The 24822-nt window shown below is 41.0% G+C and overlaps 1 protein-coding gene across 5 annotated transcripts in view; it reads right to left on the bottom strand.

Annotated features, from left to right (window-relative positions):
- negr1 (neuronal growth regulator 1) overlaps nt 1-24822 on the bottom strand; it is a 234287-nt gene that overhangs the window by 108229 nt on the left and 101236 nt on the right. For all 5 annotated transcript variants that reach the window (XM_055018587.1, XM_055018590.1, XM_055018592.1 and 2 more), the window contains exon 3: nt 20392-20517. In XM_055018587.1, the coding sequence (XP_054874562.1) occupies nt 20392-20517 (126 nt within the window). The remainder of the gene's footprint in view (nt 1-20391; nt 20518-24822) is intronic.

Genomic DNA, 24822 nt, shown 5'->3' with positions numbered 1-24822 from the left:
TACACTAACAACACAAGCGAGATAAAAACACAAAACAACAGAGCACTGAATAAAATAATAATAATAATGACTTTATTTATATACTTTCAAATCAAAGTGCTTCACAGAGCAAGCAACAAATAAATTACAATAAAATGATAAAAACATGATAAGACACAATAACAACAATAACAACAATAACAACGATAAAACTGATAAGAACAATACCTAAGAAGACACAGAACCTCACAGTTAGGATTCATATACAGCAGAGAACAAGTGGATCTTTAGCTTTGCTTTGAACACCTCTACTGAGCAAGCTTGCCTAATGTCAGATGGAAGGGCATTCCATAAAGACGGGTTTAACCACTGCAGATTTGAAACAAGTGGGGAAGACTCCAATAGAAAGTGATAAGTTCAGGATGGATAAAACATAGGGTCCCAGAGTTGATCATAGCTCCTTAATGACCCAGGCTGGTAAAGGATCTAACGGGCATGTGGTAGATCTAGAGGACAAAACCACTGTAGAGAGATCCACTAGTGACGTAGACTCAAACTTAGAGATGACATGTCCAGAATAAGAGGGAGGGGTGACATCAGAAATGAATCCCCCTTGAGATGACTGGGGAATTCTGGCTCTAATAGTAACTACCCTTTCATCAAAATACTCAGAAAAGTCAAAAGCAGATATTTCAGTTCCACCATTTTGCTGGTGGCCTTGTGTCAATTGAGCAACAGTGACAAACAGGAATCTAGGATTGTGTCTATTTTTGGTTATCAACATCGAATAATAATTTGCCTTCGCCGTAGTCATTCTAGTCTGGTATGTGGACAGATTTTTGTGCCACCATTGAAAATGCACCTCTAATCTAGAGCTGTGCCACTGGCTCTCAGTTTTCCTACAGATCTTTCTAAGAGCTAATAAATCCTCATTTAGCCAGAGTGCATAACTCTTATGATAGCATTTTCGAAATTTTGCTGGTGCCACCAAATCAAGCAAATCCTGGAGAGCGCTATTTAATTAATTTATGTTATCTTAGCATGGGTTATCATATCTTTTCTTAGCTTAACTTAGCTTAGCATATCTTGTCTTAACTGAAGTAATCTTAGCGTAGCTAAGCTTAACTTAACTGAGCTTATCATATCTTATGGTTTCTTAGCTTAGCTTATATCACATCTTAACTTATCGAAAAAACTCTTGTCTTGTATTAATAATAAAAGCTTCTTCAGACAGATGTTTAGTTTAGTCCTGCTCATAGCTGGAAGCACATCAGACTAGAGAGTGATTTAAACACATGTAAAATCATTTTAAAATAAATTAAAATAACTAATTATCTTTATTCCATTGACTAAATATTTGTTGTTTTTTTAAAATGACACTATCCTTGATGCTTTGGAAACACATTAGCATGATTTCATTCAATAAGCAGATTAAACAGAGTTGAATTTCTGCCATTAAAACAGCTGTTCAGTGTGTGTGTGTGTGTGTGTGTGTGTGTGTGTGTGTGTGTGTGTGTGTGTGTGTGTGTGTGTGTGTGTGTGTGTGTGTGTGTGTGTGTATATATATATGAACAAGGCTGTATGAAAACGGCATGATCATGACAAATAGGTGTGAGTAATAATGACTCCCACATTCAACCGTAGCCTTCATTAGATCCACAGGTGGATGAAGCCCTCAGTAGATCCACAGGTGGATGAAGCCCTCAGTAGATCCACAGGTGGATGAAGGCTTCCAGTTAAACTCCTGCAGCCAAATACTCCACTTCACAATAGAGAGGAAGACCATGGAGTGCTGTGCTGATGATTCAGAGGGAAAATGAGTTTAATCACATCCTGGAGATGCTCAGATGTTAGGATGAGAGGTGCAGCATCATCTCCATGCTATCAGTCCTCTCATTGAGCTTCACATCCCTTTACTATCCATCCAGCATGGCTCTGGATGGTTCTGACAGACATTCCTCCTCTAGAAGCTTCCAGCTGATCCAACAAGAACTAAAACACATCTTTAAACAATCCGCTACGACGGCAGCTTCTATATTAACACCTAAAACCAAAACACCTGAGCAGAATCAGGAAAAGCCTTCCAGAGCTAACACTAATAGCAAGGGCGTCCATCTCATCTTAGTCCAAGTTCCACATCCAGTCCAGTCTGATCTCCAGTAAAACCACAGCATAATAACTTCTAAATAACCACAACTCCTAATGGCTCCTTTGTTTTAGTGGAAAAAAAGTTCATTCTGAAAATGTTCACATTTAAAGAAATATCTTTTTGCCAAACAAACAACAAAAACAAAACAAAATGTTGCAAAAATGAGACTCAAAACGACAAAAGCAAGAAACAAAATGACAAAAAATTAGATAAATGACACAAAACAAAACAAAAAAGGAACAAAAAATAGACAAAAAATATACAAAGCGACAAAAAATGGAGAAACGACACAAAGAAGACAAAAAGTTACACAAATGACACAAACGAGATGAAAAATGACAAAAGCAAGAAACGAAATGACAAAAAATAGACAAAAAACATAAGACTAAAAAAGACTAAAAACCAACAAAAAACAAGACAAAATATTACAAAAAATGAGACACAAAATGACAAAAGAACAATGAACAATCTAGTATTTCACTTTCTGATCAAAACAACTTGTCATGGTCTAGAAATTATTTTAAAATTATAGTTTTACTAATTGACAATCTGCAGTTAGGCATGGAGCTCAGATCAGATTCAGGATCGTCCACCTGCTGAGATGTTCTGATGGAATCTGAAGGAACGCTGCAGAAATAAGTTTCTGCTTTCTGAGTCCTGCTGCCAGATTAATTTTACAGCAAAGCAGTGTTCTGTTGGTAGTTTCTAAAAGAAGAGAACCAAAAGTTGGAGCTATTCACACAAAGCAGCGATTGGCTTCCTTTCTGCTTCTCTTCCTGCAGAATTCATCCAAACAGACGGACAATAAAATGCCGTTCAGGCTCAAAGACTTCAAGGAAACCCAGCTGACTGAACGAGGAAAGCTAAAGTGACAGGATGAAGGTAGATTAAAGCCAGAGAGCTGCTGAGACCCAAAATATGGATTTATTAATCTGGATCCTGGTTCCATAGAGGTTCATTCAAGAAGGAAAAACACTATTTCCTGCATTAATAGAACAGAGTCCTGTACTCTGATGGAAACAGATGTACAGTGAGTTTATCTTCATCTATGCTGCTCTTTTTACAGCGTCTAACAGACAATCACCAGAATAATTTGGCTTCTTTTGGCAGAAATTATAAAAAACTAAAAACTCGTTCACGTGTCAAAATAAAAACAGATTTCTATAAAGCAATGTCCAGTAATTATCGATGTAGAAAGTAAGTGTTGTCCTCCTTCCAGTCAGTAGAAGAACCTTCAGGTCCATCATTGGTCCTGTTGGTTTCCATCAGTCTGAACATCTGAAGTTTCTCCTCCTTCTACTTCATAAACTGTTAAACTCTGTCAGGTTCCTCGGGGTTCCTGATCAACAGAACTTTTCTAGTTCTCAGCTGGATGGAGGTCTGGACTCTGACTCCTCCAGAACTTCGTCCTTGTCTTCAAACCATCTCTGAGGATCTTTGTCTGTTTGCTTCGACTCATCGTCTGGATGGAGAACTGATCTTCTCCACATCTCAGTTCTCTTCAGACTGCATCAGGTTGTCCTCCAGGATTTAATTTACCCTCTTCTACCTTTACAAGCCTTCCAGGTCCTGCTGCTAAGGAACACCATGATGCTGCCACCACCATGCTTCACAACATGATGCTGCCACCACCATGCTTCACATCATGATGCTGCCACCACCGTGCTTCGCAGTGGGGATGGTGTGTTTGTGATGATGTTCAGTGTTTGGTGTCCATCAAACATATCATCTAGTCTAATGGTCATAAAGCTCCATCCTGTTCTCCTCAGACCAAAGAACCTTCTTCCAGGTATCTTCAGAGTCTCCACATGTCTTCTGGTGAACTCTAGTCCAGATTTAATTTGAGCTTTTTCCAACAGAGTCTTTCTCTTTGTCTCCATAAAGCTTTGACTGGTGAAGAACAGACAACAGTTGTTGGATGAACAGTCTGAAACTGGAACTCCTTCAGAGGAGTCATAGGGGTCTTGGTGGCCTCCCTAACTAGTCTCTTTCTAGTAACTGCTTTAGAGGAGTCATAGGAGTCTTGGTTTCTCAGAGTGTTCTTCAGTCTTCATGGTGTAGTTCTGTCCAGGAGTTCTGATCCACCAGAGACTGGACCTTCCAGATCCAGGTGTCTTTATCCTCCAATCACTGACCTCAGATCGTGCATTAATGACTTCTAGAACCAACTGGCTGCTCTGGGTTTAATTAAATGAATCACTTTAGAAGGGGAAAACTTCTTCACTCATTTGTTTTATATTTTTAATTAACAGGCATCAGTTTGCAGAAATAAGTGGAATAATAATAAAATGAAATAGTCTGCTTTGTAAATTCTTGTTTAAAGAGTGAAATAAATCAGTCATGATTCAGAGCTGAATGTCCTCCTAAACTGAAACAGTTTAATTCTGACAAAACATATTTTCTGTTCCTCAAATCAAACCAACATCAATCTCATGGCGAACCTTTCTTCCTCAGCAGATAAGGTCTTACATTTGAACAAATCCATAAATACAGTTATGTCTGAAACAAATGGACAAATTTCCATTTTGAAAATGAGATTAGGCTGCAGTATATCTTCATGAATGACAGGAGATGTTTTATTTTCACACAGGCTCTGGTTGCATCATCCTGCTCAGGCTGCAAATGCTATTCCTATCGATTCCAGCAGGAAGGGGGATCTGCAAAGGTCACAGAAGCCATTAAAGCAGAATCCCATCCTTGATATGTGCTTTGAAGAGCATTATATGTTGCAAGCTCAACCTTGACAGTACAGTAAACAAAGCAGGTGTAACACTGTGCATTAAAAATAGCAGAATCACCTCTACGGCTGGTGGAAGTAACACTAAACCATCCAGGAACCAGACAGGAACTAGTCCATGCTGAGCGGCATCTGAGGAACTGACCTGAGGGAGGCGTCACTCCAAGCAAATTACAGAAATCCTAGCGAGGTTAACTCAGTATTCAGTGCCAGCGCTGACTAAGTGCTGTCACAGATGTGATGATGCATTGCACTTTTATTTCACTTATTGATTCATTGTTTATTCTGGATGTTACTCATTTTTATTGTTGTATGAATGGGATGTGTTGTCTGTGCAGCAGACCCCTCTGTTCAAGACGCATTTCTCCCAAGGGAGACTAATAAAGACACCTGGATAAAACGACAAAAACGAGACACAAAACAACAGAAATGTATGTGACACAAAATGACAAAAACAAGACAGACAACTGCAAAAACAAAACACAAAATGACAAAAAAAGGCAGAAAACAATGAAAATAAGACACAGAAAGACAAAAATAAGACAGAAAACGAAAAAAATGAGACAAAAAGATAAAAACAAAAACAACACAAAAACAAAAACAATACACAAAACGACAAAAACAAGACACAAAACAACAAAAATGAGACACAAAAAACAAAAATAAGACAAAACAACAAAAACAAGACAGAAAATGACAAAAACAAGACAGAAAATGACAAAAATATAGAACATAGAATAAACTCTACTGCTGGTGGAAGTAACACTAAATCAGCCAGGACCCAGAAGGAAACTACTCCATGCTGAGAGGAATCTGAGGAACTGACCTGAGGGAGGCGTCACTCTAAGCAAATTACAGAAATCTTAGCGAGGTGAACTCAGTCTTCAGTGCCAGCGTTGGCTAAGTGCTGTCGCAGGAAGCAGTTTCCCTCTTTGTGCAGAGGAGCTAAGGGAACACTTCCTACAGGGCTGCAGTCCTCAGATAGGAATTCATTACAGCGTACAGCAACCCATGCTGCTGCCTTCTGGCCCCGGCTCAAGCTGTGGGCTAACAATAGGGCTAGCAGTAGGGCCAGCAGTAGGGCTAACAGTACAGCTAGCAGTAGGGCTAGCAGTAGGGCAGTAGGGCTAGCAGTAGGGCCAGCAGTAGGGCTAGCAGTAGGGCCAGCAGTAGGGCAGTAGGACTAGCAGCAGGGCTAGCAGTAGGGCCAGCAGTAGGGCTAACAGTACAGCTAGCAGTAGGGCCAGCAGTAGGGCTAACAGTAGGGCTAGCAGCACGGCTAGCAGTAGGGCCAGCAGTAGGGCTAATAGTAGGGCTAGCAGTAGGGCTAACAGTAGGGCTAGCAGTAGGGCTAACAATAGGGCTAGCGGTAGGGCAGCAGGGCCAGCATAAGGGCCAGCAGTAGGGCTAACAGTATGGTCAGCAGTAGAGCTAACAGTAAGGCTAGCAGTAGGGCAGTAGGGTCAGCAGTAGGGCTAACAGTACAGCTAGCAGTAGGGCTAGCAGTAGGGCAGTAGGGCTAGCAGTAGGGCCAGCAGTAGGGCTAGCAGTAGGGCCAGCAGTAGGGCAGTAGGACTAGCAGCAGGGCTAGCAGTAGGGCCAGCAGTAGGGCTAACAGTAGGGCCAGCAGTAGGGCTAACACTAGGGCTAGCAGCAGGGCTAGCAGTAGGGCCAGCAGTAGGGCTAACAGTAGGGCTAGCAGTAGGGCTAACAGTAGGGCTAACAGTCGGGCCAGCAGTAGGGCTAACAGTAGGGCTAGCAGTAGGGCTAACAGTAGGGCTAGCGGTAGGGCAGCAGGGCCAGCAGAAGGGCCAGCAGTAGGGCTAACAGTATGGTCAGCAGTAGGGCTAACAGTAAGGCTAGCAGTAGGGCAGTAGGGCTAGCAGTAGGGCCAGCAGTAGGGCTAACAGTAGGGCTAGCAGCAGGGCTAGCAGTAGGGCCAGCAGTAGGGCTAACAGTAGGGCTAGCAGTAGGGCTAACAGCAGGGCTAGCGGTAGGGCAGCAGGGCCAGCAGAAGGGCCAGCAGTAGGGCTAACAGTATGGTCAGCAGTAGGGCTAACAGTAAGGCTAGCAGTAGGGCAGTAGGGCTAGCAGTAGGGCCAGCAGTAGGGCTAATAGTAGGGCTAGCAGTAGGGCTAGCAGTAGGGCAAGCAGTAGGGCTAGCAGTAGGACTAGCAGCAGGGCTAGCAATAGGGCCAGCAGTAGGGCTAGCAGTAGGGATAGCAGTAGGGCAGTAGGGATAGCAGTAGGGCAGTAGGGCTAGCAGTAGGGCAGTAGGGCTAGCAGTAGGGCTAGCAGTAGGTCAGTAGGGTTAGCAGTAGGGCTAGCAGTAGGGCAGTAGGGCCAGCAGCAGGGCCAGCAGTGGGGCTAACAGTACGGCCGGCAGTAGGGCCAGCAGTAGGGTTAGCAGTAGGGCTAGCAGTAGGGCTAGCAGTAGGGCCAGCAGTAGGGTTAGCAGTAGGGCTAGCAGTAGGGCAGTAGGGCCAGCAGCAGGGCCAGCAGTGGGGCTAACAGTACGGCCAGCAGTAGGGCCAGCAGTAGGGCTAGCAGTAGGGCTAGCAGTAGGGCTCGCAGTGCTGTGTTCAGGGACCTGGCTGGAAAAACAGACGTCTCAACAACAGCCCGTAAGCTTCCCTCCATACGTAACCCCAGCCAGCTGTCAATCTGCTGACATCCAGAGGAGCCTCCAGTCACGTCTGGTTGGATGAGCTGCCACCTCCCTGACTCGTAGAATTACCTCCCTGCTAGCTCCTCCACTGACATGTTTACCCAACGCTCTGCAGGCAGCGAACACATCAGAGAGACGATTAGACGTCATCTGGAGAACGAGCTACCAGAGAAACAGACGAAGCAGCAACAAAGACAAAGCAGTTAGTTTGATCAGGGAAATATTTCACTGGTTTTCACTGGTGGAAGTAACACTAAATCAGCCAGGACCCAGAAGGAAACTACTCCATGCTGAGAGGAATCTGAGGAACTGACCTGAGGGAGGCGTCACTCTAAGCAAATTACAGAAATCCTAGCGAGGTTAACTCAGTCTTCAGTGCCAGCGTTGGCTAAGTGCTGTCGCAGGAAGCAGTTTCCCTCTTTGTGCAGAGGAGCTAAGGGAACACTTCCTACAGGGCTGCAGTCCTCAGATAGGAATTCATTACAGCGTACAGCAACCCATGCTGCTGCCTTCTGGCCCCGGCTCAAGCTGTGGGCTAACAATAGGGCTAGCAGTAGGGCCAGCAGTAGGGCTAACAGTACAGCTAGCAGTAGGGCTAGCAGTAGGGCAGTAGGGCTAGCAGTAGGGCCAGCAGTAGGGCTAGCAGTAGGGCCAGCAGTAGGGCAGTAGGACTAGCAGCAGGGCTAGCAGTAGGGCCAGCAGTAGGGCTAACAGTACAGCTAGCAGTAGGGCCAGCAGTAGGGCTAATAGTAGGGCTAGCAGTAGGGCTAACAGTAGGGCTAGCAGTAGGGCTAACAATAGGGCTAGCGGTAGGGCAGCAGGGCCAGCATAAGGGCCAGCAGTAGGGCTAACAGTATGGTCAGCAGTAGAGCTAACAGTAAGGCTAGCAGTAGGGCAGTAGGGTCAGCAGTAGGGCTAACAGTACAGCTAGCAGTAGGGCTAGCAGTAGGGCAGTAGGGCTAGCAGTAGGGCCAGCAGTAGGGCTAGCAGTAGGGCAGTAGGGCTAGCAGTAGGGCTAGCAGTAGGGCAGTAGGGTTAGCAGTAGGGCTGGCAGTAGGGCCAGCAGCAGGGCCAGCAGTGGGGCTAACAGTACGGCCGGCAGTAGGGCCAGCAGTAGGGTTAGCAGTAGGGCTAGCAGTAGGGCTAGCAGTAGGGCCAGCAGTAGGGTTAGCAGTAGGGCTAGCAGTAGGGCAGTAGGGCCAGCAGCAGGGCCAGCAGTGGGGCTAACAGTACGGCCAGCAGTAGGGCCAGCAGTAGGGCTAGCAGTAGGGCTAGCAGTAGGGCTCGCAGTGCTGTGTTCAGGGACCTGGCTGGAAAAACAGACGTCTCAACAACAGCCCGTAAGCTTCCCTCCATACGTAACCCCAGCCAGCTGTCAATCTGCTGACATCCAGAGGAGCCTCCAGTCACGTCTGGTTGGATGAGCTGCCACCTCCCTGACTCGTAGAATTACCTCCCTGCTAGCTCCTCCACTGACATGTTTACCCAACGCTCTGCAGGCAGCGAACACATCAGAGAGACGATTAGACGTCATCTGGAGAACGAGCTACCAGAGAAACAGACGAAGCAGCAACAAAGACAAAGCAGTTAGTTTGATCAGGGAAATATTTCACTGGTTTTGTGCACTGCGATCAAATAAATAAAGAACTGGAGAATATTTAGACTTCAACATGCTATCAGAAATCAGCCTTCTGTTTTCCAGGTTTCTGCTCCATATTGATCAATAATAGGTATTGATTGGCTCAGCTTCCACATCAATGGTAGCATTTTTATTCCATGTTTTCTGTGTTGTTTGCTAACCCTACTCTAATCACAGTAACAGGGTTGCTAATCCATGCTAATGTGATCTTTTTCTCAGCAGTAGAAGCTAGATATTTAGCTGCTGTTACTGCTGACCAAGAGGACAAACTGATGATGGAAAACAGTCAAAAGAATTAGTCTGATCCTGATAATATGAGGTAGAGTGAGACGTTCAATCAAGGCTGACAATGTGATGAAAATATGGAAAATAGAAAAGAGGACATAGCTTTGCTCTACCCATTCTTTAGGAACACTGTTGGATGATGGAAACGACAAAAACAAGACAGAAAATGACAAAAACGAGACACAAAACGACAAAAACAAGACACAAAACAACAAAAACAAGACAAAGTGATAAAAACAAGACATAAAAGGACAAAAACAAGACAGAAAATGATAAAAATGACACAAAACAACAAAAACAAGGCACAAAACAACAACGACATGAAATGACAAAAACAAGACATAAAATGACAAAAACAAGACAGAAAACAACTATAAGAGACACAAATCGACAAAAACGAGACACAAAATGACAAAAATGAGACAAACGACAGAAACATTATCACCAAGTTCTGTTAACATGTTGTGGGAAACGTTCCATGTATAATAATTATCATTTAAAACATTATGTTGATTAAAAAATGTTCCCACAATTACAGAGACATGAATGCAAAAAAAACTAAAGCCAGAAAAAGTAGATTTAAATTAGATTCTAGCTGTTTTATTAGAGATTCAGTTTGGTCATCAGGGGGGTGGGACAAGAGAAAAATGGCGTTTTAGGGCAACTCCAGATTTATTTGGGATTTAAGATATATTAAAAAATTCTTTTCTCCTAGTTTTTATAGATTTGGTCTCAGGACAAGAACATTTACACAACTACTGCATGTTTTAGGGTTTAATATGTGGATTATTGGATGAAAATGTCCTCCAGTTCTGGAATAACTTATCTACATTACAGAGATTCAGTCTGTCTGTTTAACCCTGCTGTTCGTTTCTCAGAAACCAAAAAATCCCAACAAACATAGTTTGTATCTCATTATTAAATCCATTAATAATCATTTCCATCAGTATTTAGTGCTGAGGTGTTCTTTATCTCACAGATCAGTTCGAGGATAATTCACTTGTTTTTCATTAAAATGCAGATTCAAACCTTCGTTAATGTACATTTTTAAAGACCCATTTATAAAATAAAAACAGTTTTACATGACATTGATTTTTTTATTTATTTTATTTTACATTTTTGTTTTTTTTCTTTTCATAGAGTGATGCTGTTAAATGAACTCATGTCTTCTGCTCAGGATGAAAATGGGAATTGAACCATTTTATATGTTGTTTACACTCATTAAGCCAAGCAGAAGAAGCTTCAGACCAAAACAAATACGTTTAACAGTTTGTTTTTAGGTTTTCTCACATTAAAATGGATCAGTTTGACCCTGAACATAACACTGCACGGAGCTGTGTGTTTCCAGAATAAACAGTGTAAATGCGGAACAGAGAAGAGCTTAATTAGATCTAAATAAAAAGGTTTTGGTGCATGAATCCCTCCGTCTCACAGGATCTGACTTCAGGATGTGAAATAGTTTTACTATTAAAATGGAATTTTCTACAGACTCAGCTGCTGGTTGTTTAATGAACCATCTGGAACTGAATCAGTCTGGATGAACAAGAACAGAAATAAAACAGGTTCCTGTAATTTAACTGAATCAGAACAAACAGCGTCTGGAACCAGAAACACCTTTAAATGGAAACACCTTAAACCGGAAACACCTTAAACCGGAAACACCTTTAACCGGAAACACCTTAAACCGGAAACACCTTAAACCGGAAACACCTTTAACCAGAAACACCTTTAAACATCTGCAGCACTGAGGAGGAAACTGACTTTAATGAACTTTAGAACCTCAGTTACACAAGAACCTCTATTTACATCCCAGAAACACAATCACTGATTTACTACAATGTACAGGGGAATCATAAGAGTCTTGGTGGCCTCCTTCACTAGTCTCTTTCTCCTTCAGAGGAGTCATAGGAGTCTTGGTGGCCTCCCTCACTAGTCTCTTTCTCCTTCAGAGGAGTCATAGGAGTCTTGGTGGCCTCCTTCACTAGTCTCTTTCTCCTTCAGAGGAGTCATAGGAGTCTTGGTGGCCTCCCTCACTAGTCTACTTCATAGCTTTCATAACAGAACTGCTGTTGTTTCTGAAGCTGCAATGATTCATCAGCTTTTCTGACAAAGGATCAATTCCTTTTTCATTTTTTAAGAGAAAGAAGTCCAAAAAAAATCTCTCACTTCTGTGTTTTCTGATTTCCTTTAATCTTCTGAACCAGTAAATATCTCTACGAAAAATAATCAACAAATGAATCGTTAGTTGCAGCTTTAAAGTCCTCAGAAACCATTTGTTGATCTTCATTACAAATTAATACAAATCTAAAAATGAGGAATTGTTTATTTGTGTTATTTTAGAGATTAAAAAGGACTGCCTGGGAAGAACTAAAGTGTTTGGCAGCTCGGACAGACGGTCCAATAAAGGCTGATCCCATCTCTTTAGTGAGCAGTTCAACAGGGAAGTGTTCGATGCGACTCCCGCTGCTGATATCTGAAACCTGAAATAAAGCGTGGAACTCTTTATCTTTCACCTCCCATCGTGTTTAAAGCTCGCTCAAGTGTCAGCCCTTGAACCGCACATCACTTCAATGCAAACTATGAGAGAAGGAGCTGAATGGGAAATCCCTGGAGAGCAGACCCACTAAAAGCCTCCAAAAGAGCTGCCACATTCCTGCGACACGCAGACGCAGCTCAAGCTCTGTAGCCGTGATGTAGCGTCATGTTTGAATAATTCATCCAGGCGCTGCTCAGCTCAGGCCGAGTCGGTTCTGTTGGATCCATCTTTAGGTGAGCTGCAGTTCTGTACAGTAGTGAGTCAGCCGCTTTCCTGAGGGTGTGTTTTGCAGGAGATACGCCTCGTGCACTTAAATCAAAACTCAAAACATATAGAGCTGATAAACGTACAGTAGCTGCCTGGGAAGAGAGAGAAATGTGTCCCAGTTGAGTCCTATCGTAGGAAACAATCAAATATGTATTCTGGTGTTCCAGTCAGCCTTTTCAAAGGTCACACTTCTATCCCGCGGATTCAAATCTCAACAGAAAAAGCTTATCAAAGCAATTTTCCCAGCCATCCAGCCGTCCACACAGCCACCCCAGACTGACACAGACTATGTTAAAGGCTGTTCCACCCCCTCCGATGACCTATGAAGCACAGCAGAGCTCCATACGAAGGCTGGACGGCTGAGATGTCACCCAATGCTGCTGGAAGTTTAAACCACAAACCAAGAGCTGCATTAATAACAACAGAACGGATCAACGTGCATCATCTGCATGTTTAAAGGAGAAGATCCAGAACAGGAAGTGGCTGCATTGTTGCACACCGATGCAAATTTTAAACAAGTTTAAAAAATAACCACATCATTATTCAGTAACTGATAAATCACGTAAGTTTTCCATGTGCTAATAAAGTTATTTTTAATCACAGATACTTTATTTTTGTTCTAGAAGACACACGGCTGCAGAAATGTCATCCTGATACACATGAGCTGGTTTTCTGCACAAAAAGACACCATTAACTTCTAATAGAGATGCTAATTTTAAACTGTTTTGTATGCATTGCATTATTAATCAATAGCAATTAATGGCTAAAGCTAACATAGATCTTCCATATGCTAATCAGGCCGTTTTAAACCATGAACACTAAACATTATCATATAATCAGCTCAGTTTTTGGCCATTCAGCTACAGAAACACCGTCTCCATAAACTGCAGCTGGTTGTGAACTCTTACCGGAGGTCATTCACCTCCTCAGAAGTGTTTGTCATGGTACCCTTGTACTAGTTAAACTCCCACAATGCTCTCTGCTTTAATATGAACTGTATAAGGCTCCATCAGGTACAAAAGCTAATCTACAATATGTCTTCTAACATGCATGACCTTCTTCTTTAGTCTTACTGGTTAATATTAGTTTAACTGATGAAATCATAAACAAGTAGTGGTTCATTTTCTTTACACTAAACTCATGGGAAGCCAAAAACCACACAATTTTCTTGGTGACCTCACCTCACCATCCATAGACTTTTTCAACATGTGAATCTGTCCAGAAGTCATTAACTGCCACAGAAGTCTCTGTCATGGTGCCCCTTTACTAGCTAAACCCTTGCAATGTTCTCTGCTTGCCAACTTAAACTGTCCTTAGATACTAAAGCTAATTTACAATACTTCTTCTAACGTACGTCACCTTCTTGTGCCTCATCTGTTGATATTATTTGAACCTGTTAGATGAATAATTTCACTAATTGCTGCAGAAGTCTTTGTCATGGTGCCCCTTGCTAGCTCTCTCATCCATCCACAAAAATCTAAAATCAAACACAACAAGAAACAGCAACAAAACTACTCATTAAACATTCTAAACATTATCCAGGTGCTGCAGCTAATCTCCTGTACGTTCATACGTCTCGTCCTTCTGCCTTATCAGGTAATTTACTTTTTAAATGGTTAAATTATTAATGGCTATTAATTGATTAATGATCAGCCTAATACACATTTTTCATATTATTTTTTACGGGTAACTGAGCTGCAGCAGTCGATTAGTGGTGGGGAGAATCCTTGCTCAAGGGCATAACAGCAGTGGTGGATAAGAGCACGGGGAGCGTAGAACATTTCCAGATTCCAGCAGCCGATAGGGGAACTCGAGCTTTCCAGTCATAAGCAACCTTATCATGCAGTGATCACCCCAAACTCCCGGGAACTTCGCTGTCAAGCACAATTCTTGCAAGGCTAATTAAACTGTTACACAAAACAGCAATGACTCTTTCTGCACATTAAAGTCCAGACATCTGCTGCTGCCGTTCCTGCTCCTGCTAGCATGTCAACACAGACCCTCTCTAGCACTTCTGCCTCTAATTGAACAGCATGCATTCACTTTATATGCACGGATACTGAGCCAAATTATCGCCTCCATAAACAGTTTATGGCCACACTTCACTGGATGCACAAAGTTTATTATTAGCTGGCAGTTTGCTGGTTGGCAGGAAGGGAAAAATGCACAAAACAGTGGGATAGGGAATAGGAACCTGACAGTCAGTCAGGGCAATTTATCATTCTGTCAAACTTCACTGACTGCAGCAGCAGAACTATCTACAGTGTGAAAATTCCCAACCCTCCTCCAAAACGGCTGAGTGTCGAGGAGAGCGAGGCCGAAAATTCAAACCTGCTATGTAGACTTGTTTGTCACTTTATAGTTATTGCACCTGCTTGGCCTCCTGCCAGTGAAAGCCATTACTCCTGCCAAACATAAGGAGCCACAGCTCTGTGCTGCAAGTGTAATAATCAGGCTTTATTGATTTTACTACCATTCATCTGGTAAAACTCATGCTTTGAAACACTCACAATGCATCAGGCTCGACTGAGACTTCAAGCCAGAAATGTTTTCTGCTATTCTGAACAGCTTTTTCTTACAGATTTACTTGGAAATCCAGAACATCCAGAATTCATCAGAAAATAGGTCACAGAAAACAGTAGCACTTAAACGTTGGCAAGCAGAGAGCATTGTAGGGGTTTGGCTAGTAACAGGGCACCAAGACGAAGACCTGAGTGGAGGTTAATGACCTCCGACCAACTGGACTCCTCAAGCAACATTTTTGTAGAAGAGTCCAGTTGGTTGGAGGCTATTAACCTCTGCTCAGGTCTTGGTTGTGGTGCCCCATTACTAGCTACATATGCCACTGGTATCCTACATACCAGTGGCTTATGTATGATCTACAGAAACCCCGACCTTCTAGAACAATGTTTCCATATCCTAGTGGCATATGCAGATCGTAAAGGGGCACCATGACGAAGAATTTAGTGGATTTTAATTAACTCCGACCAACCAGAATCTTCTAGAAAAATGTTGCTTGACGATTCCAGTTGGTCAGAGGTCATGAACCTTCATGCTAGTCTTGGTCGTGGTGCCCTTTACTATTTATGTTTGCCACTGGTACCCTATATATCTAATTTTAACTCTATATGTAAATAGTAAAGGGGTACCATGACAAAGATCTTAGTGGACGTTAAGGACCTCTGATGAGCCAAAATCTTCTAGAACACTGTCCTCGTATCTTAGTGGCATATGGAGACCAAAGACTTGTGTGAAGGTTAGTGACTTCCGACGGAGATTATTAACCTTCACACAAGTCTTTGTCATGGTGCCCCATTACTATCTACCACGGGTATGTAGGATACCAGCGGCATATGTGGATAGTAATGGGGCACCATAACAAAGATCTTAGTGGAGGTTATTGACCTTTTACAAACTAAAATCTTTTAGAACACTGTCCTTGCACTTTGAATTGTTTTGGACATGAAGAGTGCAGTGCAAATAAACTTGCCTTGCCCTGTATCCCAGTGGCATATATAGATAGTAATGGGGCACCATGACAAAGACCTTAGTGGAGGTTAGTGACCTTTGGACAGACTCACATGTTGAAAACAATCTGCTGTCTATGTATGGCCAGGTGAGGTCACCAAGAAAATTGTGGGGTTTTAGCTCACAATGGGCCACCATGACTTTTCTGACAGTCAGACAAATGAATCATTAATTGTTTATAAATTAGTGAAACAATAATCCTAACTGATAAGGTGGAAGAAGAACCAGAACCCTCTTTGTTGCATTAACAACTAAATCAACCAGTTTTATAAGAAGACGTGGAGCCTCTGAGACCTCAATACAACTGCAGGAAATCACAAGCAGAAAGCAAACCAACAGCACTTAGTTTGACCAAACACACTGACTGCAGTGTAAGAATGCTGCCGCAGACAGATAAAGACGAGTAAATTAAGGAATTTCCCCAAATAGACATCAAATATACACAATGAAGCCACATTTGTATCTGCAGCAGCACTGAAAGCACAACAAATTCAATTAGAGAAGCACAAACGCTTCCTGTCTCCATATTTTAGGTTGCAAAGCAGAAGTTTAGAGGGTTAAAGTAAAAAAGGACCATACCGTTTTCTACAAAAATGTCCAACCGCTATCTTTATTTAATATCCAGGGCTGCCACGAACAACAACAAATATTTTCTCAATCAATAACTATTATAAATGAGTTTTTTCCCTTAAATAGGCAAAGTTTCTCTGATAAATTGATAAATGAATGCATTAATGTGTTTTATTGTTAGAATCTGTATGTTTTTATAGAAACAAATAGAAACAAAAGTTCACAGATTAAAGCTCAAAACTGTCGAGTTAAACTGCCAACATGATCAAAATGAATTTAAAAAGGGAGGGATTATTTTCTCAGTTAGTGGTGTGACTCCAAAAGAAAAACGGAGGATTTCTTAGAGCGCTGAGCAGCTAAAGAAACTCTTTTCTCTTTGTTGTCTGATTGTTCTCTTTGGCAGCAGCTTTGGATTCTCTGTAAACATTTGAACTCCTGTGTTTGTTAGATGATGTTGTAAAAATGAAGATTTAAGTTGCAGAGCAACAGCTTGGAAAGGAATCTAGAAAAACATGTGGTCTGGATGCGTTTCAGTCTCTGCTTCATCCCTGTTCTGCTGTCAGACAACAGAAACATCCATAAATGAGAGCAGCTGTTTTAAAATGCAGTTTAATGAGTACAGAGCGCAGGAGAAAAGCTAATAGATGCTAATAGGAGCTAACAGATGGAAAGATGTGGCTGTGATGTGATCTGACATTTGAACTCTGCTCAGAAAAAATCATTGTTGTGTGATCATTTAAAGTTCTCCCAAAGGCTTAAAATCTTGGATTTTTACATTTAATGGAGTAAGACTTTTCCGCAGCCACCATTTTCTAAAGCTGCCTTGCTGTCTACAAGATTTGGGGTTTTTGCAGATCGTTAACCTCCACACCAGTCTTTGTCATGGTGCTCATTGCTAGCTGCTACTACTACTACAGCTAATGTACAGCACATTCATGACATGTACGACCTTCTTTTTCTTCTTCTGCCTTGTTTTTAATCGGTTAAATTAAAAGTTGTTGCATTCATCACATTTTTCATGACTTGCAGTAGTTTGGTAGCTCATATTTCCTTTATTTACTAATCTAAAGTTCTTCCAGACTCCTAAAATCTTGTGGGTTTTTTTTTTTTTTGAAATTTTTACATTTAACTAAGTAAAATTTTGCTCCAGCCACCCTTTTCTAAAACTGTCTTGTTGTGTTGATGCAACAATTACACAAACAAATGGAAAAAAATATTGGCACAGATCTATTTTCTGCATTTCTGTTGTCAATTATGTAAATTAATTTTAAACTTTTTTGGCATATTAGCAAATACAACTCATCAATGGTTGTATTGATGGTTTCTGCTAGGATATAGAAATATGATTCTAGAAGATTTGTTTTTTTGCAGGTCATTAACCTCCACATCAGTCTTTGTCATGGTGCCCCTTTACTATCTACATATGCCACTGGTATTTTATATACCAGTGGTATATGTATTGGTTGTTAATATTTCCTTTATTTGTTTGTGTTTTTTGGTATTTTTTGTCACTTTATTTGTGCAAACCTATGAGCTCCATCAGTGAAAGCAGCAGTGTGACTGGATTTAATTACCTGATATTTACAGGCTTTAATGAAACCATTGCAGCCTCGGTGCTTCAGATCATGTTGGACTCTTTGATGGATCATTCGTAAAAGAGATAAATATTTCCATATGCTGTAATTGCGTATTCCCGTTGCCCGTGCAGCGGCTGCAGTTGGCCGCTCTGCATATCTCAGAGATTTATCGACAGGTAATTAGCCTGTTACAGCCTTTCAGTTGGAGCACGTCCTTTAGACAAATCGCCTTCACTACCAGCGGCTCACAGATCTCGTGGCAAACGGCTCTTTTCTGATGTGCTGGGAGACTGTCTGTGATTACATTTAGTCCCGGCCCTTTCATTTGACCAGCATATCATTTCTTCCTGGCACACTTCAAAGTGTGGACACTTCAAAGCAGAACGAGCGACTGCCACTCGGACTCGGAGGACGACTCTTTTGATCATCTTCTGAAAACTCCCCGAACGCAATCAGGGCAAGCACGCCGGAGAGGAGGATTTGACAGTCATAAGATAAATGCAGTCATCCTCACAGCGATCAGATAAGCACAGCATGCTCTAATCCATTAATATGAAAATGAGGGAGGCCAGGAGTGGCTGGGTGGGGGCTCTGCAGCAACACTTAAATGCACTGGAATGACTTTCCAAAGGAGCCATTCAGGATTTAAAGCATTTAATGATGTGTGTGCCCAGACCAGCAGCCACACCAATAAATTATAACCGTAATAATAAAGATCTATTCTGCTGATGCACCTTAAGTGATAGTTTACAAACCAGTTAATCAGAGCTCTGCTTGCACAGATGTGAGCAGAAATTCTTCTCATCAGAGTGTTTATTCATGCCTTGAGCAGCTAACAGAATGTTCTGGCTCTTAGAAGACATATTTGAGCAGAAATATTTCTTTTTAAAATATCTTTCAGCTGTTTGGTTACCTGAGATCAGTACATTAATACAGACTGCTGGAGATGACCTACTTTTAAAATAAACTCCTCTGAATGATTCAGGAACCGGCTGCTCATGGAAATATTGATTACAGTTCACCTCACACTGAGATGATCTTTATCATTTTATACAGTTAAAACTTTAAGGTACATCTGTTTCCTCGTTATGTTAGATGGAGCTAAACTCAGCATACAGAATGTCAGTTTATTGATTTCACACCAGTTCACTGTACAGAGGAAACACTGATGTCTCCAGAATACAGGGAGAAGATCTGCTGTACAGGTAAAACTATAGAAACACAACACGAACACTAAACCAACTCTCCACCCTTCACATGTCTGTTAACCCTTTCCACCTACTATATTCCTATAATCCTCCCAATGACGCACAAAAACCTGCATCAAGTTCATTTGACAAACATGCATTTATCAGTCAGTGTTTTGATTATAAAAAGAACTGAAAAACAACCTGACAAACAAACGAAGACCAAAAACGAACTAAAATAAATATCTAATCATCTTCTGGCTGGATGGTTTCTTTATTCAGATACTAAACAAGCTTTTTTAGTTGTAAATGTGCTATATAAATAAAGTTGACATTGACATTGACATTAAACAAATTCTTTTTGTTTTTCAAATTTGATATAATTTACAAACACTTCTAGCAAATAATTGTGTGAAATAGGAAGAGCAATTTAACCAATTACAAATATATTCACCAATAAGGCAGAAGACGAAGAAGAAGAAGAAGGTCGTGCATGTCAAAAAAAGTATTGTCGATTACTTGCAGTAATAGGAGTAGCAGTAGCTAGCAATGTGCACCATGACAAAGACTTTAGTGGAGGTTAATGACCTACGAAAACTCCAAATCTTCTAGAACAAAGTTTCTATATCCTAGTGGCATATGTTGATATTAAGGGGCACCATGACAGAGACTTGTGGTTAATGACTTCTGACAAACCAAAATCTTCCAGAACAATATTTCTATATTCTTATGGCATACATAAATAGTGAAGGGGCACCATGACAAAGACTTGAGTAGAAATGAATGACCTACAAAACCCCCAAATTCTCTAGAACAATGTTCCTATATCTCAGCGGTAAATGTAGGTAGTAAAGGGGCATGATAACAATGACTTGTATGAAGGTTAATAACATCTGAGAAACCAAAATCTTCAAGAACAATGTTCCTATATCCCTTTAAGGTGCATCTGCTGGTTCTTCTTTATAACTGAGCCACAGAAAACAATGAGCCAGCTTCGCTTAGCCTTTAACCACACAACAAAATTACACAATTCCAGGTGTTTTCAACTTGTTTTTGAAGGAGCTTCTTTTATGTAGTCATGAATCCATCCAATCACATCCATTTCTCACCGTAGCCCTCCTCCTTCCCATCTCTTCATCTGAAACCCTACTCTCAAAGCTCTCTCCTCCTCAGACGATCACCTATTGATCCATCTTTCCTCATTTCCTGTTCATCCATTTATCCATTCATCCATTCATTAACAGGTATGTGCGGGTGAAGTGAACTCACCTAATGGGGTTATGTGTCTCCAGGAAATACTCGGCTCCGGTTTCCCACTCGCTGTACAGATGAGCGACACGTTGCTGCCTTCGTTTACCGTGATGTTGGACGAAATGTCGTATATCTTGGGAGGAACTGCAAACAAAAAAACAGAGAAAAGATGATGCTTCATCCAAATTTATCATGTATGTATGTAAGATTACATTAAAGAGAACAGGAAGCAGTAAGAAGTAACCCATGTTCCAGTTCTGAGTTTAGAAATACAGGTGATGCTTCAATATCACACCAAGTAGGTTGTGTTGAGCCTCCATGGGTTGTGTTGGCGTTAGTGTGGGTTAAGCAGGTGTGCAGTGGAGACCTGCTAAAAAGCATTATGGCATGAACGGGTGTCCTGATGTAAGAAAACCAGAGAGCGACCCATTATTTTAGTATGTCACGACACCTCAAGGGGTCTAATTTTGGTTTGAACACAGAGACTCAGCAAGGAAACAAGAGGGAGCTGCTTTTAATTAACCCGCGACAAATAACTATTATTTTTTTTCAGCAGGGAAAAGAGAGTAACACGCTGCTCAGGCTGGCAGGATAACTAACTAAATAAAGACTTAATTAAGCACACACTCCTGCTCATGCTCTGATATTTTATCACATTACTGTTGTATTTACTGAGAAAGTTAAAACACCAACAAAACGTCTTACATCAGATTGCAAAATGGGAACATTGCCTCTCATCCTACACTCTGTAAATAAAACCAGACAAATAAAAGATCTGCTTCTTAAAACTTGTTTATTTCATTCATTCATCCAGAAAATAGGTCACAGAAAATGGCAGCACTTAAATGTTGGCAACAGAGAGCATTGTGGGGGTTTGGCTAGAAACAGGCACCATGACAAAGACTTATTTGATTCTTAATGACCTCCGACAAACTGGACTCTTCTGGAAAAATGTTCATATATCACAGTATGTCACAGACAAACCAAAATATTCTATGTTCTTGTATCCCAGTACCATATAAAAACAGTGAAAGAGCACCATGACAAAAACTCGTGAAGGTTAATGATCTACAAAACCCCAAATCTTCTAGAACAATGTTTCTATACCCTAGTGGCATATGTAGATAGTGAAGGGGCACCATGACAAAGACTTACGTGAAGGTTAATGACATCTGACAAACCAAAATCTTCTAGGACATTGTTTCTATAACCCTGTGGTATATGTAGATAGCAAACTCGCATCATAATAAGATTTGTATGGACTTTCATGATCTCTGACAAACCAAAAACTTCTAGAACAATGTTTCTATAGCCTAGTGGCATATGTAGATAGTAAAGTGGCACCATGACAAAGACCCTTATGGTGGTTAGTGAACTCTTACAAACCAAAATGTTCTCCGAGAATGTTACTATACCCCAGTGGCATGTGTAGCTCTTAAAGGGCACCATGACAAAGACTTGTGTGATTCTGAATAACCTCTGACAAACTGCAGTCTTCTAGAAAAAAATTCCTATGTCCCATACATCAAAAAGGGCACCATGACAAAGACTCGTGTGAATCTTACCCATGACAAACCCAAACCTTCTAGAAGAATGTTCCTATATCCTCATGGCATACGTAGACAGTAATGGGCACCATGACAAAGACTTGTGTGGAGGTTAATGACCTCCGACAAACTGGAATCTTCTAGAAAAATGTTCCTATATCTCAATGGAAAACATAAATAGTAAAGGGGCACCATGGCAAAGAACTTCGTTGTGGTTAATGACCTCTGACAGACCAATATCTTGAAGAACAATGTTCATATATGTCAGTGGCATACGTAAATGGTAAAGGGCCATCATTACAAAGATTTTTGTGGCGGTTAAATGATCTCTGACAAACTGGAATCATCTAGAAAAAATGTTCCTATATCTCTGTGGCATACATAAATAGTAAAGGTGCACCAAGACAAAGACTTATGTGACTCTTAATGAACCATGACAAACCAGAACCTTCTAGAACAATGTTCCTATATCCAAGTGGTAGGTATAGATAGTAAGAGGCACCATGACAAAATACAGGAAAGATGTATTTTGTGTATTTTAATCATTTGGACAGGTAATGGATGATTGACTGTGACTATATAGCTGATGGGGAAAAAGAAAATAGTTATTTACATACTCCTAACCCTTACCCTAACCCTAGACTGCTGGTTCTACTTTATATCATCACATAATAACTAATAAAACCTGAAATGAACATGAAGGTCTCTGACTTGTGGCTAGATTCTGATTCATATGAGCCCATGAACCGTTTGCTAACTGGTAATGACTCATTCAACTCTCTGTTAAAACATTTAGATCTCAGATTCTGTTTGTTTTTAAGTCTGACATGGTTTAGTATAAGATGAGCTGCAACTAAGCAGCAAAAGAACCAAAAGAATGTTTTATAATCAACAAAACCAGTGGATTTGTAGATCTGGACCCACCTCGGGGGTTTTGGATGCTGTCTATCATAAATCCTAGGAAGCCCTTAGAAAGAGTGTTTTTGATTTTTTTTTAAAAAAGTGATTTTCTGGTGTCTTAGAGCAGCTCATCATCATGACTCTACTGAACATCACTACTAGCATCATCATGACTCTACTGGACATCACTACTAGCATCATCATCATCAGTCTCTACTGGACATCACTACTAGCATCATCATCATGACTCTACTGGACATCACTACTAGCATCATCATCATGACTCTACTGGACATCACTACTAGCATCATCAGACTCTACTGGACATCACTACTAGCATCATCATGACTCTACTGGACATCACTACTATCATCATCATGACTCTACTGGACATCACTACTAGCATCATCATGACTCTACTGGACATCACTACTAGCATCATCATGACTCTACTGGACATCACTACTAGCATCATCATCAGACTCTACTGGACATCACTACTAGCATCATCATGTCTCTACTGGACATCACTACTAGCATCATCATGACTCTACTGGACATCACTACTAGCATCATCATGACTCTACTGGACATCACTACTAGCATCATCATCATGACTCTACTGGACATCACTACTAGCATCATCAGACTCTACTGGACATCACTACTAGCATCATCATCATCATGACTCTACTGGACATCACTACTAGCATCATCATCATCAGTCTCTACTGGACATCACTACTAGCACCATCATGACTTTACGGACATCACTACTACAGTGTAAAAAAAATTATACATTTTACAGTGAAAAACTGTCAAACCATGACAATAAAAATCTGTAAACTCTAAGAAAGTCTGATGCAGTTTAAATAACACTGAATCAACGTAAACATGTTAATCAGGAGAAAAGTGTGATTTTTAATTTTTTTTTCTCTTGATAAAATACCTTTCCTTACTGCTGCACAGTTGTTAATGGAAAAAATCCCATAATATGTTGAACAATTTTGTAATTTTTGCATTTAATTTTCGAAAAGAATACAGTTTTTCCCTGTTAAATGTACATATTGTTGTTCTGATAATGGAAAAATGCTGAAATATTTATAAGAAGTTACACAAACTTTATTTTATATGGTATTTTCCTGTAAATTTTTAAAGGTTAAAACTTTTTTTCCAGTAAAATATGGGATGCAGCATGTTTTTTTAACTCTAAAATCAACAATATCAATGCATTTCTTTACCGTAAATGTTTTTCCGTGATTTTATGGTAATGTTCTGGAGACCACACTTGCTGGAATTTCACCGTAAAAACAACCTTTTTTTTTTTTCCCAGTGCAGAATCAGTGGAAGTTTGTGGGCTCTTAAATCCTCCGGGAGCTTCTCTGTTAAAAGCTTCGGTATTTAAGCTGCTGAAAACACAGCAGCCTCCCACAGAAGGCATTCAAACACATTTAAATAAATGCACATGCAGGTACACGTGTACGCGTACACACACACACACACACACACACGCACACACACACACACACACACACACACACACACACACACACACACACACACAGGCTGATGAGGCACTATTTTAATCTGCTCGATTTGAATCTCAGAAGCAGCCTTTCTGCTGCTCAGTAATGGATTCTCAGTCTTCTGGGTCCAACTGTTCTCCCTCTGATCCGCTCACAAACCAACAAAAGAAAAGTTGATTCAACAATTTCCAGAGTTCGTCTTCAGACCTCTCCTGAAAGCCTCGTGGTCTCCTTTGTCATTGAACTCTGTCCTCGTTTATTATCGTCACAATGCAGAGGAGCCGCTCAGAGAACAGAAGAATAATGAAGAGATCCAACTCCAGCCCCGTTATTAGAGCCTAATATTCTACAGTCAAAGAAAAGACCATCTTTAGTCTTTATTCTGATTTATAGCCGGGATCCTTTTCAAGGATTTACAGTGAACTATAACCTGATCATTTATCATCACTGTTCAAGCCATAAACAGCCTGTTATCT

Source organism: Amphiprion ocellaris, chromosome 2, assembly GCF_022539595.1.
Source record: "Amphiprion ocellaris isolate individual 3 ecotype Okinawa chromosome 2, ASM2253959v1, whole genome shotgun sequence".
NCBI lineage: Eukaryota > Metazoa > Chordata > Actinopteri > Pomacentridae > Amphiprion > Amphiprion ocellaris.
Note: the sequence above shows the minus strand (reverse complement) of the source record. Positions and strands in the feature narration are given on the sequence as shown.